Source organism: Mycena indigotica (genome assembly GCF_014461135.1).
Source record: "Mycena indigotica strain 171206Taipei chromosome Unknown Mind.scaff0002, whole genome shotgun sequence".
Lineage (NCBI taxonomy): Eukaryota > Fungi > Basidiomycota > Agaricomycetes > Agaricales > Mycenaceae > Mycena > Mycena indigotica.
In genome coordinates this window covers 4,742,890-4,761,347 of record NW_023503001.1, presented here as the reverse complement: position 1 = coordinate 4,761,347, position 18,458 = coordinate 4,742,890, and the positions used below count along the sequence as shown (strand labels likewise).

Below are 18,458 nucleotides of genomic sequence, written 5' to 3'. Positions count from 1 at the left end.
GTCTCCGTTTGACGGCGATGGAGGCACTCATGCCCAGCATGACCGCCAAAACGAGTGGCGAAGCAAAGAGACTACTACTGCAAGCTCAACACAAGACGCGTCCCGGCTCTGGTTTCGAGATCGCAGATTCTGTTGGGCTTCCTGCCGTTTGTGCGCTCCTTGCTTCAACTCGGTACGATCTCTTGGCTTGGTGAGCGAAGTATTCAAGAAAATCGTAGCCTCAATAATACGGACGTGACTTTTGAAGCGGCCCAAGCGGCCTCTTGCCTTAACAAACCAAGGTTTAAGAAACTGCAGGAGACCGTCATTCGTGCCCTTGGATTAGACGACGCTCCCGCAGAACGGGCCCCGCTTATGTTCGAATCCCTGCGCTCAAAGCACTGTGGCAACCTCTCAACTCGATGTTTGAAGTGGATGAAGCTTGTGGAGAACGAGTTGGAAGGGGAGCATGATGTGACCGACGATGAGCTTACAATCGCCATTTTCATCTGGGTGTGCAACGCAATCCAAGTGCGCATATATTTCGAATTTGTGTGAAAGCTAACAACCTTTGAAAGCCCAATGAACCGCTCGATGTCAATGATTTCAAGTCTCAATATGACGCAAACCCAAGAAAGTTGCGCAATCTCCGCAAAGTCATTCAAGAGCAGTTCATCACACAGGCAACTGACATGGTCAAGGACATGGAATCTGTCCTGCGGACCCGCGCCTCGACATCTTCCCCGCAGAAACGTACCTTGTCGATGTCCCCGAAAAAGCCCTTTGTGTTATTAGATTCTCCCTCTAAGCGTCCCAAAATCATAGCCCCGTCTCCGACTAAAGCGCGTATGCCCGATCCTCCTTCTCCACGTTCACGGTCACCTGTCAAATCGCCCAAAAAGCAAAAAGCGCCGGCGGTATCGTCGTCGTCGGAAGACGACCTGCCCGACGAGTTGCCACCTGCCCGACGCCGTCGTTTTCGACCAGTGTTTCTCGACACGGTCCAATGGAATTCACACGATCCGCGCATCGAAGAGCTCGACAAAGCGGCCAAAGCCCTGGGCGAACGTATGGTCAAGCTCTACGGGGAACCTTTCAAAAATGACTGGAAGGCAGTCGAACAAGACGAAGACGTTGAAATGGGCTGATTTCACTTGCATTGAGACAAAACGACGAAGATCGCGAACATTGCCCAAGAAACTATTGGCCCCCTTCAGAGTGACTTATTTCTCGTCGGTGTTGCAGATTTGTGGAGTGGAAACCCCGCTCGTCAGCGTTTGGAATCTGGATGGTCTATCGTTACAAACTAGGAATACATAAGTGCAAGCTCGACTCTTTTACGCAGGCTCCCTCGTGAATCTGGGCACTTCCTGGATCGACTCGGCCAAAGCAGATGGATGATATGGATGTCTATATCCAGACTCGTCGTTCCCTTCGGGAGTCAAAGTCGTTGCTCTCAGCTCTGTGGCGCCTGTGGTTTCCTGCACCTCGAGATCTGGACCAATGCTATTGTTCCTGGAGGTGGAGGGTGATGGTAAACCGAGTGAGGTCGACATAATTCCTAGACGGGCAGCTCGGTGGAGGTTTAACATCAGTCGACACATGAGAGACACAGAAACACTATCAAGTCGAGTGAGGCCAGGGTAGAGTCGTGAGGGTTCGGATGTTACCAGTTTGCGAAAGTAGAAAGGGACCCATGAATGAGAGGCTATTTATGAGAGCTGATTCAGGGAGGACAAGCGTGTAGCGTCGATTAGACATACTCCAGATAGCTTTAGTCGTTATCAGAACGGGGACCAAAAATGCATCTGTATCTTTCACTTACATAGTCCGTGACTATATTAGAAAGGTTTGCGAATGCCATCGCTCTGTCGCATCATCAGCCAACCAGACCGGCCACTGGCGTTGGAACCAGCGGGCACAGCGACTCACGCAAAATATAGCGCGCCTAGAGTCATATTGGTCAGCAATGGTCCAATGGAAGATGGCTCGAAATGGAAACCAAGAGCCAAGAGGAACGATAACGCGCATCGGGTCCGATAATCGCAGACGCGAGAAAAGAAGCATTGAAATAGACTTTGGACACTCACCATCACGGACAAGGAGCATATGAAGTGCAAGAGGCACATCAGACCCGACCTCTCTTCGTGTTTGGATGGTTTTGGAGAGCGTCAGGGTAAATATAAGAGCGTCAAAAAGGAAGAGTGCGATCCAGGATGCGGAGAGGTCTGACAATTGTGGAAGAAGGAAGCAGGGAGTATGAGTTGACGGATGGGAAAAGGATGGCGATTGACGCACGATAGCCACTGGCGCGCGTGCGAAGGAGAGATTAGGGTTGGTAGTTGCCAGATAACTCGAGACATACGTAGTCTCCGTGACACCCAAGTGGCAGCCAGGGAGAGCTGTTGCAAAGATTGCATGTTGCCCATGTTCCGCCCACTGTTGTATTTATTAGAGCCGCCAGTTGAGAACGGAGGCGACTGACGATTGAAACCGCTATGAAGAACACGCCGACGCCAAGGAGAAAGGCCAGAAGTAGCTTGCTGCGGCCGTATAAAGCAAATGTGCGGACGAGCATTACAACTAGGGAATTTATTAGACTAGCAAACTTGGAACTGAGGGAAAACAAACACACCAGACACCGCAAGCTGGGTTAGGACGAGTAGAATTTGATGCGCAAACGCGTATTTGACGCAGCTTCTGACAATTAGATGGTACTTGTGACGCGATTGTCGAATAACCAACGAGTGAGGAGGCACGGTCGTGAAGTTGAAGAGGGCCACAGGTATGTTGCCAAACAGGCCCAGGTATCGAACAAGGAGGAACCATATTGAGCTGGCGGACTTTTTGCGGGACCAGATGAACTCCACCTCGTCCCCTGGTTCAAGATTACTCCAATCCATCTCCCAACGATGGTCGAGTACTTGCCGAGAGTAAGGATGTGATCCCAGACAAGAATGGCTTCGATTCAAATTTTTCAAGTATTTTTGCGTGAAGTCAGGAGTACGCACTTGTTCCTAAAAGGTGCAGCGAGCTTAAGATGACACTGTTGACATTTGTTGGACTGGAGACCGCAAGTAAGAATGTTATACATTTCTGTGGTTAGCCGGAGCTTTTCGCCATCCATAAAGGTTAGGGGTAGCAGTCAAGGGAGTGCCTTAGACTGAGCGTGGGTCCGTATAAAACATAACATGATAACGCGACGAAGAGGCAGTTGCACGCGTTCGTGGGCAGAAGGACTGTCGTGAGCGCAGATCGTGGTGTTTTTAGCCCACGTTTGTTCTTTTTTGGCATTTGGTCTGGCTCCGCAGAAGATAACGACCGGAGAAGCCTCTTGACATACCCGGCACAGAGGCTGATTGGTCACGGTCACGCAGGTAAAGTTGCACTTGCCTAGTTCAGACGTAGAAGGAGTACTCTGACTCCGACCAATCTCCAAATATTTCGCCCATTATCGATGCTCTTGTTGAGATGTCGTGCACCGCATTTGCGCGGTACGATGAGAGTAACGTGTCCGTTCTTCAATAATGTCGAATTCGAATCATGCTGTGCATCTAGCCTTTTGCTCTTGATCATGGCTACACACTGCGGGAGTTCAGGAATAAACGGCGCCCGTTTCGATCGATTATACACCTAATATCAATGTATCAAAAAAATAATTTTTTTGCACCTCTATTTATGCCAAAAAAAATGCACTGATATGGTGAATATGCCCTTATATAACATATATCAGGGCCCTGGATCATATAAGTGAACCTTTTTTGGCACAAATAGAGGTATAAAAAAAAATCTTTTTTTGGTACATTGATTTTAGCCATATAATCGATCGAAACGGGGGCCGTTTATTCCCGAACTCCTGCAGTGACAGCCATGTATGCCCCACCACCAGGTCCTCCACCAACCCTATATAATCCACCGCCCGGCCCTCCACCCCTCACGCACTCATCCCCTGCTCTTCCACAAGATGCATCAGAATTGTCCACCTATGTCCGACAAAACTTGACCACTCTTGCATCTCAGGGCTGGCTATCGCTACCGCTACCCCCCGATCTTGAAGAACTATACAGCGCTCTCTTTTCCCGTTCGGCCGAATACTTCTCTCTCCCAACGACTGCCTCTGACAAGACCCGTTTTGCTGCGCCAACTGGTGCTGACGCTTCGGATGAGGGCTTCTTCGACATACCTGAAGAGAAACAGCTGATCACAATCCGACGACAATTAGGAATGCCCTCGCTACTCAGAGATGCCTCTAACACAGCATGGAATGCGACGGGACATTTGTTTCTTGATACCATGCACAATATTGCAGAGAGCCTTGAGCTGGAGGACGATTTGGGAATCTTCGACGACATGTGCATTGAGGCGGGTGGATTCGAAGGGAAGGATCGGGCGTCGAGCTTACTAAGACTGTTTCGCTACGATCGTCCCCCAACTGGCAGCGAGAAACGTATTGTCGCGGAAGGACACAAGGATTTGGGTCTTTTGACGTTGGTAGTTGGCTCTTCCCCTGGTCTGGATGCCCGTGATGCAAATACGGGAGAGTGGATTAGCGTGGAGGATGGCGCGAATTCGCGACTAACAGCCACACTGCTTTCAGGCCAGACACTGACCTATCTAACACGAAATCTCTTTGCTGCTGGACCTCACCGAGTTTCTGTTCTGCCACCGTCCTCATCGGACGATCCATACCGTTTCTCCCTCGTTTTTGCCCTTCGACCTGCGCCGCTCGCTCTTATATCAACAAGCCGCTTTGCTCGATCACCACTGGTCGGACCGTTTCCGGAAGAGTTGCTATCCTACGAAAAGAACAATTACCCAGCTTGTAGTATGGACGAGCAACCTGCAAAAGAGCTCTTCCGATGCATTTCCAAGATGCATTGGAACGTTAACATTGCACCGGAGACCCGGGAGAAGCAACGGAGGAATCTTAGAGGTGAAGGTGTGAACAACGCTGCGGAGATTGTACAGGCCGGAAATACGGAGGAGCCGTCGGATGTAAGGTTGGTCTGCTAAATATTCCCTTGGTATCTCCCTGTAGCACTAGCATAAACCAATTAATTGTTTCAATGGCCTCTCCGTTTTGACCCTGGTCCTCGGAACACATGACTCGGCATGGATGTGAAGATGTGACATCGTGACCCTGAGTAAGCCAAAACTTCTCTCATCCTTTCCTCGACCTCACCCCAGGAACTCGAGTCAAGCGTCCACCATTCTCAGCCAATCTATTCCTCTACCCCCCAGCATTTCTCTGTCCAGACAGAGATTCATGCTTCGTCCTCCAATTATAGCAGGCAAAAGAAGACTGTTGCTCCCCCACTCTGCTGTCCCTTTCGTCAGTACCCCACTCGTCTCTTCACCTGCTATTGTCGGCTCATCCGCCCTTCATAGCGGTAAATAACTACTATTGCCCAACATGGCCGCAGGTTTCGTGAATATCCGCCGCGATGTGGATGACAAGTTCTATCGCTACCGGTACGCCTTATACTCAGTTCTTCGGTAATGAGAGACTGAAGTGACTACCAGCATGCCCATTCTCCTGACCAAAATTGAGGGAAAGGGAAACGGCATCAAGACGGTTCTGCCTAATATGGCTGACGTCGCACGTGCGCTCAGCCGTCCTCCCAGCTACACAACCAAATTCTTCGGCTGCGAACTCGGCGCCCAGACGACATGCGACGAGAAAAACGAGAAATATATCATCAACGGTGCTCACAATGCCGACCGACTGCGGGAGCTCCTTGATGGCTTCATCGACAAATTCGTCTTGTGCAAGTCGTGCAAAAATCCGGAGACGGAACTTATCATCCTCAAAGTCGGTCGCTCGGAAGATATCATTCGTGACTGCAAGGCCTGTGGAGAAAGGACTGGTGTTGAGATGCGACACAAACTTGTCACTTTCATCTTGAAGAACCCACCAATCAAGGCTAGGAAGGGTAAAAAGGCTGCGCAAAACGGTGACGCGGCCGCTGGCGTTGGTGGAGGAGGAGACGTTACGCCCGATAATGCTGAAGAAGCGGCCGATGGAAACCCAGACAGTGACGACGAGCTGACCAAGAAGATCAAAGCAGAGGCTGCAGAACTCAATGAGGAGACGACTTTGGCCAATGAGGACTGGTCCGCTGACACCTCACCTGAGGCAGTCAAAGCTCGCATGAAAGCCCTTGAAGGTGGCCTGGCTGCGGCCTCTCTCGCAAACGGAGACGATGAAGGCAGCGACGATGACGGCAACAGCCCGTATACCCAGTTTGGCAATTGGATCATGGATGTTCCGGAACTGGACCCGAAGGCTCTCAACGTCGCCATATACAAGAAGGCGGAGGAACTCGGAATCGAGAAGAAGCACAAAACCGTCTTGATTCTCGTCACCATCTTTACCGAGGATGTTTTGACAGAAATCCCCAACTTGGCACCGCTTTTCAAAAAGGTCTATTTTCACTACCGCTTCTTTGGGTGCTGACAAGGAATAGATGGTTACGTCGGAGAAGCATCAGAAAGCGTTGCTCGGCGGCATCGAGCGCTTGGTTGGGCTTGCGTTCCCCGATTTGCTGCCCCAGGTCCCCAAGATCCTCATGGCCCTCTACCAGGATGACATTCTCGACGAAGAAGTCATCACCAACTGGGGAACCCATGTCAGCAAGAAGTATACTGACAAGGAAACAAGCAAGAAGGTCCGCAAGGCTAGTGAGCCTTTCTTGAAGGTATGTCGATTTTTTCGTTCATGCCTCGATTTTCATGATTTCCCAGTGGCTTGAAGAAGCTGACGATGATGACTCGGATGAGGATTGATCTGTTGTTACTCTTACAATTTGGAACCTACTCTACGTCTGGACACTGAATACACGCCTTCTCACTAGAATTCACGACCAGAGACTCTTGGGTCGTTCCTGTTTGATACCGTCCACAAACACATCGACTTTCTCGTCGTAAAAGGCCACCAAACCGCCAATTGTCGCACACTCAAGATTTGGGTTGCGGTACCACCAGACCACGTTCTCGAATTTTTTGTCGGGCGAAAGCTGAATGTGGTAATAATGTGCTTCGCCCTGAACATGTTAAGACGACATCCGCGTATGAATGAACTCACTTTGTAGGGGCATTCTGTCTTGGCTTCTGAGGGCACGAGTAGGTCCATTCTGCAGTCCGTTTTGGGGACATAGGTTCGTACGGGGAGGCCAGTTTCGAAAAGCAGTTTGGGGGTGCGGGAATTGGCGACCTCGACTCCGTCTACCTCAACACGGATATGCCGCGAGGAACTGAGCACATCGACGCGCTACTTTCTAATGAGCATTACTGGAGCGACCGATACAAACCTTATAGGGATCCTTTGGATGCACGAAAATCTGCTCATCCTCTTCAAACCAAGCATCTGCAGCGCTGATGTTGTGTCGGTTCGTTATCTTTGGAACAGAAGAAAAAATTCGGCCGTACGCAAACGTGATCTTGAGGAGCCCTTGCAAGTGCTCATGAGTTGGCTGCGAGTAAACCGTTACCACCTCCTTTGCGGTTTTGCCGTTGACCTTGAGATCGTATTTATCGCCATCAGGATGCTCTTTCGTGAGTTCGACGTAGTCTAGAGACAGATCGCTGTGGGGAAAGAAGTACGTTGGGTAGTATCGGCTTTCCCAGCTGAGTAGATCAGGAGTGAGCAAGTAAAAGCAGAATCGTTTCAGCGGCTCACACAAGTTTGGCCTTGCGGGTGTCGATGATGTAGACTCCCGCGAAGAGGACACGTATGCGTTTGAGACTGTCCTCGATACGAGCCTCGGTGAAAGGAGGAGCCATGAGAGTAAGAGGGAAGAATCAAATGACCAACGCCGTGCTCCCCGTGGCAATGAGAGACAGAAGGACACGTGACGGCGAATTTCTCTTTTGAATGCTGCGAGCCTGGTCGCAATGCCGTCGTCTTCCGCGCCGCCGCTATAGCAGCACGACCGGCAGGCTGACAGATGCAGAGCTCATGGAGTTCGACAGTCTTGCCGACGAGCTCATAACGACTGCTGCATTGCCCGACCCACCTGCAGGTTGGACAAGTATCCACAAGGAGGAGAAACGCTATGCGACTCTCATCAAGACACGGGAATCGGCAAGGATGGCGTCGCTTCAAAAGACTACGTTCAATTCAGTGGCGCCAACTGAGAGTGTCAATGATGATACACCGTTCATCCCAGGGACTTTTGTTGAACTGCGAAGGTCAGAGCCTTTCCATTCGGTTCTAGTATCTTGATCATGGTCCACTAGAAACGAAGTATCTTCCACAGGTGTTGTGCTGGGGGAAAAGAAAGCGGATTCGCGGTCTTTTGTCGTCGTGTTGACTGCTTCGGGAGAGGTATGGGAGACCATGCGAAATGACATATTCTTCGCCTCTCCCAACCTCGTGATCCCTGCAATGGCGGAGAGGTGTGGAACGGAAACCATTGCGGAAGACAAGGCACAACTCAATGCTCGAGTCAAAGTACTCCAGAGTATCCGCGAGATCCAGAACAGACTCGACCTCGCTGTGAAAAACACAGCTCGACGACGAGTTGATATCTATGCTGCAACTAGGGCGAGACAGTCAGACCAGTGGGCCACCACGAATCTAGCCCAAGCCACAAGTCTCCTCTATAGCGACCCAACTCTGGTTCAAATATTTGCAACACATGTGCAACTCATGTCGGACTCGGAGCATTTCGAACCGGCTGCAGATTACCTCGTTAGTGGGAGGGTGTACATCAGGCCTCATTCACATCTCGCGACCCTTAACAAGATTCAAGAATGGCGACGTCTTCCTGATGGACCCATACAAAGCTTTGTCAGCCGTGCTCGTTCAATCATAGAAGCAAACAAACAACGACACGAAGCGACTCGGAACGACACTCCGTCTTCAAAACTTGCAAAACACGTATGGACTCATGATGACCAGCAGATCATTGACTTCCTACGCCGCGCCCTCCAACCTCGGCGTTCCGTACAAGAAGACCCATACGCTTTGGGAAGGAACTTTATCATTCGTGAACTCTATCCGTCCGTCCCAGCCACAGATGATGTTGTGCTGCATCAGACTTTGGTTGACCTGGGCGTGTATGCTCCATGGCAAGACCTTGTCTCTTTGCGAGACAGACTGGAGCTCGATCAGAGAGAGATTGTCGACACTTCTCCTGTGGAGCGGCTCGTTAGACGCACGCTGTCCATTAACTCTGCTCCAGCAAAACGAGAAATTTTGGGGCCGGAAGACCTATACCGCACCGACCCACTGGATCATCTTCGCCACGACTTTGCTCAGATGCCAATTTATGTTATTGATTCGCCTGACGCTCAAGAACTTGATGACGGAATATCCATCGAACCTGTGGCCAACGAACCTGATTCATACTGGGTCCATGTCCACATTGCCGATCCAGCTAGCACACTCCCCCCAACACACACACTCTCGATGATGGCAGCAAAGAAGAGCGAGACTGCGTATTTTTCCCACCGTACTTGGCCTCTTTTCCCTCATAGCCTGACGAAATCGGGCCTGTCGGGATTCTCTCTGACTGAGGGGAAGGAAAATCGTGTTCTGACATTCAGTTCCAAAGTGAATGTGAACGGGGATCTTAAACAGAGTGTTGTGAGGCCCGGAATTGCTCGTAACCTGATACGGTTCAGCTACGACCAGGTGACTGTGGCTCTGGACGGCGCGCCAAGTCACATCCAGTACCCTCTGCTTTCGGAACCACCGCCAGCGCTGCAATACGCGCCGATTCCAGAAGCTCATATGGCCAATCTCCGCCTTCTTAGGATTGTTTGCCAACGTGTCATTGCTCGCAGGCTGAAGACTGGCGTAGTCGAGGCAAACAACAGCACCCCCAGCATCATCAACTTTGCCAGTCCCGTTGGCATTACCAGTCCGGCTACGAAGCCAACCGAGTTTTCTGGATTCCCCACATTCGACGTCAGCGTGCAAACGTACAGCGATCTCTTCAAGGGATCGGCAGGCATAGTGGCCGAATGCATGAAGCTGGCCTGCAGGACCGCCTCGCGATGGTGTCATGAGAGGGATGTTGATGTTCTCAGGCGGACAGCGATGCCGGTAGAGGGGACCGCTGCCAATCTAAAAAAACTGCGGGCAATGCGTGACGAGCGCGGCTATGTCAACCCAAGAGCCTACAACGCGCTCACTCTCAACCCACCCACCGCGATTTTAACACTCGAACCGGGACCCCATTGGACCGTTGGAGCGCTGGAGGGCGAAGGATACACACGGGCGACGTCACCTCTGCGCCGCTTCAGCGATCTGCTCGTGCATTACCAAATCCACAGTGCCCTGCTTGGGAAGGATTCGTTTTTCTCACGTGACTACATGCATGACTACAAACTCGCCCTTGCCTACCAAGACCGCCAGAAGAAAACCGCCAACAAGCACCACGTAAAGTACTGGGTGCTGATGGCGCTGAAGCGGTATATGGAGGGCCCACGACAAGACGCGCTGGACTTGAACGATCTGTCAGCGACAGTGAGTGCCTCCGTGCGAGTGAACATTGTCCACAACACGCTGCAATCCCCGGTCGACATCCCGGCACTCGGTGTTCAGGCCATGTTGAAAGATGTACCCAAGGCTGTGGCCGATTCGTGGACAATTGGGGCCGAACTTCGTGTGAGAGTCAAGGAGGTGCAGTTGGGCCTCAGTCCAACATTGATCGTTACACCGAAAAGTATGTAAGGCTAATGTAGAACTAACTGATAATATTAATGTGTTACCCTCCCTCATCTTCACGAAGGTTGGTGCTCTTCAAGAGGACCCCTGAAATTTGTCTGTCTGAAAAATCGCAGGCTTTGTTCGAACTTGGGGTTCTGGAATAGTCTGGTCTGACCATGCTGAGTCAGTGCCGGGCTGGTTGATTTCTTTGGAGTTTGCGAAATTACAACGGAAGGAGTTGAGCAGAACCATTGAAATCCATAAAGAATCGAGGGAGAAAGGCCAAATTTTCAATGACAAGTACTATTTTCGATTACAATGTGAATCATGTAACAACGCTACCTTGGAACTCCACCCTTGTTCGCAAGAACCTTCAAAACATCTCCAGACGAGTAAACAGGGAGGTCTTCGAGAGAGGGCATACGATGCAGGACATCAGGGAATTTGCATTGCTCCACTTTGGACACTGCGCTAAAGTAATATGGAGCAACCCGCTCCTTTTCGAGGAGGTCAAGCAGTGCACAGGAGGCGTCTGACCGCAAATGTGCAGTGGCGCGATCAAGGTCCTGGACGTCCGTTTTCGTAAAGCCAACAGCTGACTGAAATGCCGGGTGGTGGGTTAAATCGAGGACGCCCGGAAGGTTCAACTCTGATGAAGCGTAAAGTTGGCGAATGGGAGAGCCTGGAGTTCGATGGAGACAAGCATAGATAGTTCCATCGGGATCTAAACGAGACCAGAGGAGAAGCCCACCAAGGTGGCCATGACACAATAAACGTTGAAGCGTGCGCAGAAATTGAGTCAAAGTTTCCGTTCTATCCTTGAATGCCATCTCAAGAGGTCCATCGAAATTTTCGATCATGATGAACAACCAATCCCGTCTCGGCAGTTTGACGTGAACTTTGAGGCGAGACTGGCTTGAAATGAGTAAATGAGACAACTCCATCACCAAAACCCACCATGAGAGCGAAGATAATTGCCTCGACTCCCTCATCTTGAAAAGATGCCAGCGAAGGGAACGAGCCTGGGATTTCGTAACGCCTGAGAAGACGGCAGCAGCGTTCGTGAACATGCCTGGACAGCTCTTCCAGCAAATTATGGCCTTCCGAGAAACTAAAGTTCAGATGCAACACGTAGTACGAATGCGCTCGGTCACGCGACCATGGGTCGGACTCGACTCGGAATCGAGATAGCATTTCGAAGGGATCGTCGTCGTCACTATAGCACAGGATATCCAGTATGTCCGAGAGCATGGAGACAAAGGTGGATAAGCCGAAGCCCCATGGGCGGCGAAGTAGAAGGGGGGAACGTTGGCTGAATAAGCCAGCGAAATTCTCGATGGCAATGTGCTTGTAGATGTATGGGACGCCGTCAGTCTCAAGAATGTTGGGAAATCGTTCTGTTTTGCGAGGAAGCCGCTGGTTAGAGGCGATGAGAATATTTCGATGAGTTGAGAGAAAGATAGAAACCTTAAGTTTACCACCTCGCGCGAAGATATGCCTTGTAAACGTAACTGGTCTGATGCGTTTGGTCGGACCGCTCCAACGGTCCCTTTCTGGCGCGCGTTCAAAGTTCGCATTGGCTTCGCCATCCACCGGCACTGTAATCATATCAATGTCATGAGCCTAACATGATTCTCATCCTACCGGTCGGCATGGAAAGCAACATCTTGGTGGAAAAGGCTAGCTTTGGAGAACAAGTGTTGTGCAACGCACAGGGGTGGCGAGTCACAACGAGTCACTTCAGGGTGAAGGCGCGATTTTACCCAAGATCAAGGACATCAAGGTGGAAGACCTACTCAACAACAACATGCTTCATCTGGCGGCATTGACTGTACCATCTTCTCCTCTGCGTCCTTCGTCTACCCCAGAGCAACGTCCTCTCTATCGAACTCCCCTTTACAGACAGCACAGATCGCCTAAGTATTTCTTCCTCGATCGAAAAAATCCATTGCCGTAAAATCTTGATCCTACGACTTCAAGGACATCAGCGCTCGCTCGGTGCCGAAAGAGTATCAGTAGAACAACTTGGTGTGATACCAGTAAAATAACCATAGCATCGTCATTCAACACCCGGTATCGGCTCAATCTCAAGTTCGGAAAGCGCTTTCCGCCCTCGCGCAGCCCAAGCTTCCAACAGTCGCCGAGAAGTAAACCATTGGTTGGGGTCGGAAAGTGTTTCATCGTCACTTGGTACAATTGAACCTAGTCCGCCTCCTCTTATCCATGCCGCGATGTTGCCAATTGTACGAGCGTGGTCGAGAACTCCGATAACAGCAAGCAAAGTGGGGTCGTAAGCTTCGTCACTGTCGTGTGTTTCCTCTCTGGTCTTTTCATCGACTGAATCTTCTTCTTCATCTGATGGTCGTTTGCGTTTTTTGCCATTGGTCGAGACAGGTGAAGCGACTGGCGGGGATGGTTGCGAAAGAGATGAGGGTTCGTTTGAAGCGTGGCCAGACTCATCTGGAGAAGAAGAGTCTCCTGTCCTCGCCTCATTCACAAGTCGTTTGCGCAATTTTCGTTGTGCCCTTTTACTCATTCCTTTGGGTACGACAAAGCCTGGATCTGGCTCGGTTTTCTCTGACACCGGGCCATTTTCATCAGCCTGTTCCTCCTTCCGACGCTTTCTCCAGCGGTCCTTCTGCAGTGGCACCTGTTCTGCTAGTATTTCTGGCTCTTGTTGTTCTTGGTCAGGTTCCGCTATTATTTCGACAGTTGATTGAGGGTCTGGTTGGAGGCCAGCAGAAGCACGATCCCGTTTTCGCGTTTCTGCGTCGTATTCTGCAACACATAAGTGATTCCACGGCTGCAAACGGGCTTTGAGCGGGGAGTCATCAACCAGGAGCGTGGTTTCAGCACTGTGGGGATATTGTTTGTTCTCAATTTCCTCCTCTTCCCCCTCCACTTCAAGGGTTATAGGCAACGATGACGGCGGCACAGCAGGCGAACTTGTAGAAGCATAAACATCAACACTGGGGGAATATCGACCACCGTCTTCGCGGTACACCACAACTGTGGGCGGTGGTGTCTTTATTGGATTGAAGAATGCCCACGGCTTGGAAAGATCTTTAGTCGTTTGCGTCTTCTGGTCTGCGAGGTTGGGTATATGAAAAGCTACCCAGACATGCAAACTCACAGAAAGCATTTTTGGATAAACCTAGCGTGTCTCGCGCCCAGACTGCCTTGAGTAGTGGTCCTTTCCCTGCACCCTCCCCACCCCCAAATACGCGCTCGACCATTTCGCGCACGTTATGTGCCTGCGCGCTACTCCAAACCATGCAGTCCAACCATATCCGTGTTTTTGGATGGGAAATATAGGCAACCAGTGTCTTCAAATACGGTCTGAGATAGATTCTACGCTCTTGTTGATTTCGAGGAGATCGAAGCAGGAGCGTTCCATTCAGATCAAATATGAGCAGTTTCGATTGGCCTTCTGGTGGTGGATAAGGCGGAGATGCTAGTGAAGTGGTGAGGTACGATTGGGAGGGGCATTCTGGCGGTGGTGTTGGGCTTCGGGAAGGCGGATTGTAGGACAGGTAGTCTGTGTAGTGGCGGCTCGAGCCGGATTCTGCCATTTGTGGGTGCAACGAACCAAAAAGGCGTGTTATCATGTCACGCTGTGTCAGCAACTACTCCTTGCACTCGTTCTCTCTGTGTTGTCTTGCTTGGATTATTCATGCTCTTGGCTACAGCCGCTCCTAATGCGCGGCGGAGCTCAAAGTCTGAGACGACCCCACAAAGCGGAGGCAAATTTGTTTCCGAGACAGTGCGGAAGACTCCAAATGAGAAACCTATGCTTGTATCCGTTTGCCTATAAAATCCGGGCCTCTTTAGCTCAGTCAACCAACCGCTTCTCACCAGCAAACCACTACCACTCTTCTCAAACATGCTCTCTAAAATCCTCACTCGCTCTCCCAAGAGCCAACCTTCTGTCGAGGAGGAGGGCTCAACTGTCGGTGGGCAACTGACTCGTTGCCCCACCCCGGCGACAAAGGTGCTCAAAGGGCGGCGCAGATCCTCTACAATGGAGTTTCTGGCCCGCCTCTTTACTCCGACCGCCACTTCCACTTCTCCCAGGGCCCAGAAAAGACATCTGAAAGCCCAATACCGGAGGGAAAGAAAAGAGCTTCGGGCCATCACAGCTGCCAATACGAAACACAACATATGTCCCCCGTATACCGAGCCTGCTGTCCCCGAAAGCCCCCCAACCGGCGGTCGCTATCCCAGCGACCTGTTTCCGGGGAAGCACCTCAAACACCGAGAATACTAGCTGGTCAGTCTCCTGCCTCCTGATTCATTCCCTAAGCTCATACATCTCCTCTAGCGTTCAGCAGTAACATACCCATATCTCTCTGTATTCCGTACTACCTGATGTGAAGCAATCTTATCGTTTGCTAACTGATCTCATCAATAAATCATATGAGCCATCACTGCATCACAACTCTCTTTGAGGCATCCCACAATATGGCGGGCAAAAAGCGAAGTATTCACGCAGCGTCAGCGTCTTCCACGCAAGCGGCCCCAGCCGCCAAAAGAATTCGCTATGACCATACCATTCCTACTCCGACTCCGACTGCAGGCCCATCAACAAGCGCGTCGTTGTCCAGCCCAACAGTTCCCGTGCAAGCTTCTCGTTCGCCTCGAAAGAAAGCTACTACAGCAAGCGCGAAGCCCACTGTCGAGAAACGGCTAGCACGGTTCAAGTCGAGCTGCCCACAAAACATTGGAGAGCGTGTTGGTCGCGTCATGTCTCAACGGTATTTCGAGCGTCTCACAAAAAGCCGGATTTTGATGTCAACACGGTGAAGGTTCTTCATGGTGGATCGAGAACGCGTTGGAGAGGAGCTGAAGGAGGAGTTCAAGGTCCTTGGGTCGACGGGGAACGTATGCTAGCATCAGCCTTTCGCTTCTTCTTTGTTCATAATTTTTAGATCTACACCGTCACAGTCGCGCATCTCCCCAGCTGCGACTGTGTGTCTGTTCTATATGCTCTAGGCGGACCTAGTTGACATGGATTAGGTCCCGATGCGAGTAAAGGGAACCATTGCAAACATATCGTCAGTTGTTACCGCTCTTGCTTCATGTTGGACTGAAGTATTCTGCAAAGCTGTTCGTTTTTCTGAAAGGTGCTGGGCGAATCGTATCATCCAAGGTCTGAATTCTTACGTGTTCTACAGTCTTGCAAGTGCCCCAGTCGTCCCAGAGCTGGTACCAAAAGTCGGACCATGTTGTTCTCCATGATTGGCCTACTCTAATTTTTCGATACAGAGCACTCCTCACCACCGAACTCGAGGAAATATTTGCCAATGCGCCGGTAGCACCGAATTCGGTCACCAATCCACGCATCCGCGAGGCCTACGCCAAGGCAGTCGGCAAAACAGTCCCGGAGCAGGCCAGCGCCAGCCAAACTAAAAAACGCATGCCGGCCGAGGACGACGACTGTCCGATCTGCTATGATGAAATGCACAGCGTCGCGGAAACGAGTTTGGTGTTCTGCGAGTCGTGTGGGAACGCTGTTCACAAAGAGTGCTTCGGGCAATGTCAGCTTCAACTTGGGTTAATTTTATCTGGTACTGATAGCGGACAGGGCAAAACACGTCGCGCAACCAGGGCAAGCCGTTAACGTGCATCTACTGCCGTGCTTCGTGGCCCAGTGCCGGTGCCGCAAGCGGGAGCGGAGGAAATAGGGGTAGAGCAGGGATGAGTGACGGTTATGTGAATCTAGCAGGTGTCGCTGGTGTCAGTCCACAAAGGGACACATCGTCTTGTGCGACTGTTTTCTATTCTTCCTGTTGTTTTTATTGACCCTTGAGCAGACTACGATGGACCAAGACGTGGACGAGGATATTACGGTTATCGCGGCCGCTATAACCCATACGATTATGACTAGAAACTTTCTCGGCCAAGTCATTGCCAAGGTGATATTGCCCAGTCAAATCATTCAGACCTCTAGGTAGTAAATGCCAAATAATGCCCAATAATATGTGCAGTGTGTGTAAAGTAAGAGTCATTCGAAAGCGACAAGAACCCTCTAAGTATGTATACGTATATACTGGTCGAAAGAAGTTAGCGGTAGGTGAGGTGATCTAGAATTGAACCCAAGCCCCATCTCAGTTCCGTAGAAGACGCGAGCTCGCACGCGCCTGCACGGGCGAAAGGCGACCACTGGTAGGACTCTGCGGTCTTGCCGCAGACACGAGCGGTTTGTTGATGATGCCCGGACAAGGTGGGGAAAGCAAGTCTGGGCGGGAAGCAAGACGCAAAGAGAGCTTGTCGGTCGGCGATCTGGCTATTGGTGGTGGAGGCGGAACGGGGAGCTTTCCAACAGGCTCGGATTCAGATTCGTCTGTCTCTGAACCTTCCTCTTCCATCTCGATCTCCATGTCGTTGATAACCATGATGCTCATCTTCTTCTTGCGTCGCTTTGGCTTGCTCTTGCTGCTGCTAGCGACTGCGGATGATTGCTTGTCGTCAGCAAGCATTCTATGCTTGTCCCTCTTGTAATCGTAGGCACTCGACCCGAAAGGAGGTGAATAGGCTGCTGCTTCCGCGGCTCGGTATTGAGCTTCATAGCCAAACCCCCCAAATGCATGAGCGTGGGCACTATGCGAGCTGGGTATGGGGACAGCCTTGGAGCGAGGAGGGGGAAGTACCCGATCGGGTTCTCCGTCGGCTGCAGCGCGTTCCGGAGAGTAGGGTGGGAAATGTGGTTGTGATCGCGTTGGGGGAGTAGGTGACTCTGGCGCTAGGAGCGGAACAAAGGAGAATATAGGTCTAGGTTTTGGCTCTGGTGGTGCAAGTGGTCGTAGATGTGTTAATGATGGGGAAGCAAGTCGAGGAGCAGGGGCCGGACGAGCACGACCAGGTGGCATTACAAAAGTAGATGTGGACGTTTGCGGCGAGACCGGGGACGTCGTTGGGGGCGATGTCGGAGCATCGGCCGAAACAAGAGGAAGTAGTCCGATTGGAACTCGAGACAAAGCCTGTTTCGGAGGACGCAAGTCAAAAGGCTGGCGCGCATTTGGTAGAGACTGGGTAATCTCTTCCAGCTCAAGCAGTTCTCTGGAGACGCGACGACAAGGTGAATGGAGTAAGGGAAGTTGTGGGGGAGCAGAAAAAAACGTAAGATAATCGAGTCATAAAGAAGAAGGAGATAATACGCACTGGTAGCTCAGCTTACGTGCTGGCTCAGACGGTGTCCTGTCCCACTCGTCCGCAAAATGGATCTCGTTAGTGCCATCGCCACCCCAAGCAACATGTTTGGGGCAGTAGGCTGCAGGGTTGGGCGAGCCAGGCACAGACGGCGACCTGAGACAACTCTTCATGCCGACGACGATAACGAGGTTGCTTCAGGTGGTGGAGGGAAGCAAGAAAGGTGAAAAGCAGTGGTGCTGAAAAAAGGGGGGTGACCGTATTTGCTCGTTTCCAGAAGGAGATATCAGATCGCCCCGTTTCGATCCGTGTGCTTTTGCCGGGCTTTGCCTTTTTGCGATTGGCTGTGGTCGTGTGCGCACACGCTTTTCATTTCGTTTCGTGGCTGCTGTCGGGCCTCGGTGCCTACAGCCAGCGCTCGCTAAAATTGCGGAGCTTTCCCGTTTCGGCCGAAATGAGGTTTATTTCGCCCTGGTTGGCGGGCCTCCGCGAAACTCGTGGAGCTCCACCCACCATTTACAGACTGTCTGACGCGCTAACGACGGAATACTTTGCTCATCATTTTTCTACTGTCTTGGCTTCGTCCCGAAACCCACTTCATTCCTTTTCATGCGCATCGATAAATCAGCACTTCTTCAGGTGTAGCGCGACATTCTCCCGCCACGGAATGAAG

At 51.2% G+C, this 18,458-nt stretch overlaps 9 protein-coding genes across 9 annotated transcripts; 6 read left to right on the top strand and 3 right to left on the bottom strand.

Moving 5' to 3' along the window:
• Positions 1 to 17: 17 nt before the first annotated feature.
• MIND_00259000 (uncharacterized protein) lies at positions 18 to 1,127 on the top strand (the record flags this gene model as incomplete). Its single annotated transcript, XM_037359467.1, has 3 exons — positions 18 to 172; positions 219 to 510; positions 558 to 1,127. 3 exons carry the CDS (start codon positions 18 to 20, stop codon positions 1,125 to 1,127), a joined length of 1,017 nt encoding a protein of 338 aa, XP_037224562.1.
• Positions 1,128 to 3,849: 2,722 nt separating this feature from the next.
• Positions 3,850 to 5,373, top strand: MIND_00258800 (uncharacterized protein; the record flags this gene model as incomplete). The annotated part of the gene is made up of 3 exons (XM_037359466.1): positions 3,850 to 4,979; positions 5,167 to 5,311; positions 5,368 to 5,373. The coding sequence occupies 3 exons, from the start codon at positions 3,850 to 3,852 to the stop codon at positions 5,371 to 5,373; spliced, it is 1,281 nt and encodes a 426-aa protein (XP_037224561.1).
• Positions 5,374 to 5,392: 19 nt separating this feature from the next.
• Positions 5,393 to 6,765, top strand: MIND_00258700 (Eukaryotic translation initiation factor 5; the record flags this gene model as incomplete). Its single annotated transcript, XM_037359465.1, has 4 exons — positions 5,393 to 5,451; positions 5,503 to 6,403; positions 6,447 to 6,677; positions 6,724 to 6,765. 4 exons carry the CDS (start codon positions 5,393 to 5,395, stop codon positions 6,763 to 6,765), a joined length of 1,233 nt encoding a protein of 410 aa, XP_037224560.1.
• A 71-nt stretch (positions 6,766 to 6,836) lies between these two features.
• MIND_00258600 (uncharacterized protein) lies at positions 6,837 to 7,761 on the bottom strand (the record flags this gene model as incomplete). Its single annotated transcript, XM_037359464.1, has 4 exons — positions 6,837 to 7,022; positions 7,064 to 7,249; positions 7,290 to 7,605; positions 7,658 to 7,761. The coding sequence occupies 4 exons, from the start codon at positions 7,759 to 7,761 to the stop codon at positions 6,837 to 6,839; spliced, it is 792 nt and encodes a 263-aa protein (XP_037224559.1).
• Positions 7,762 to 7,852: 91 nt separating this feature from the next.
• On the top strand, positions 7,853 to 10,660 carry MIND_00258500 (RNB domain-containing protein; the record flags this gene model as incomplete). The annotated part of the gene is made up of 2 exons (XM_037359463.1): positions 7,853 to 8,169; positions 8,218 to 10,660. 2 exons carry the CDS (start codon positions 7,853 to 7,855, stop codon positions 10,658 to 10,660), a joined length of 2,760 nt encoding a protein of 919 aa, XP_037224558.1.
• A 314-nt stretch (positions 10,661 to 10,974) lies between these two features.
• On the bottom strand, positions 10,975 to 12,302 carry MIND_00258400 (uncharacterized protein; the record flags this gene model as incomplete). The annotated part of the gene is made up of 4 exons (XM_037359462.1): positions 10,975 to 11,547; positions 11,594 to 12,052; positions 12,104 to 12,234; positions 12,281 to 12,302. 4 exons carry the CDS (start codon positions 12,300 to 12,302, stop codon positions 10,975 to 10,977), a joined length of 1,185 nt encoding a protein of 394 aa, XP_037224557.1.
• A 393-nt stretch (positions 12,303 to 12,695) lies between these two features.
• On the bottom strand, positions 12,696 to 14,223 carry MIND_00258300 (FCP1-like proteiny domain-containing protein; the record flags this gene model as incomplete). Its single annotated transcript, XM_037359461.1, has 2 exons — positions 13,770 to 14,223; positions 12,696 to 13,723 (listed from the first exon to the last, which is right to left on the bottom strand). Exons 1-2 carry the CDS (start codon positions 14,206 to 14,208, stop codon positions 12,696 to 12,698), a joined length of 1,467 nt encoding a protein of 488 aa, XP_037224556.1. The 5' UTR covers positions 14,209 to 14,223.
• A 296-nt stretch (positions 14,224 to 14,519) lies between these two features.
• MIND_00258200 (uncharacterized protein) lies at positions 14,520 to 14,903 on the top strand (the record flags this gene model as incomplete). Its single annotated transcript, XM_037359460.1, has 1 exon — positions 14,520 to 14,903. The coding sequence occupies one exon, from the start codon at positions 14,520 to 14,522 to the stop codon at positions 14,901 to 14,903; it is 384 nt and encodes a 127-aa protein (XP_037224555.1).
• Positions 14,904 to 15,091: 188 nt separating this feature from the next.
• On the top strand, positions 15,092 to 16,523 carry MIND_00258100 (uncharacterized protein; the record flags this gene model as incomplete). Its single annotated transcript, XM_037359459.1, has 9 exons — positions 15,092 to 15,390; positions 15,442 to 15,517; positions 15,565 to 15,604; positions 15,653 to 15,690; positions 15,741 to 15,759; positions 15,811 to 15,850; positions 15,902 to 16,173; positions 16,221 to 16,400; positions 16,450 to 16,523. The coding sequence occupies exons 1-9, from the start codon at positions 15,098 to 15,100 to the stop codon at positions 16,521 to 16,523; spliced, it is 1,032 nt and encodes a 343-aa protein (XP_037224554.1). The 5' UTR covers positions 15,092 to 15,097.
• Positions 16,524 to 18,458: the final 1,935 nt, after the last annotated feature.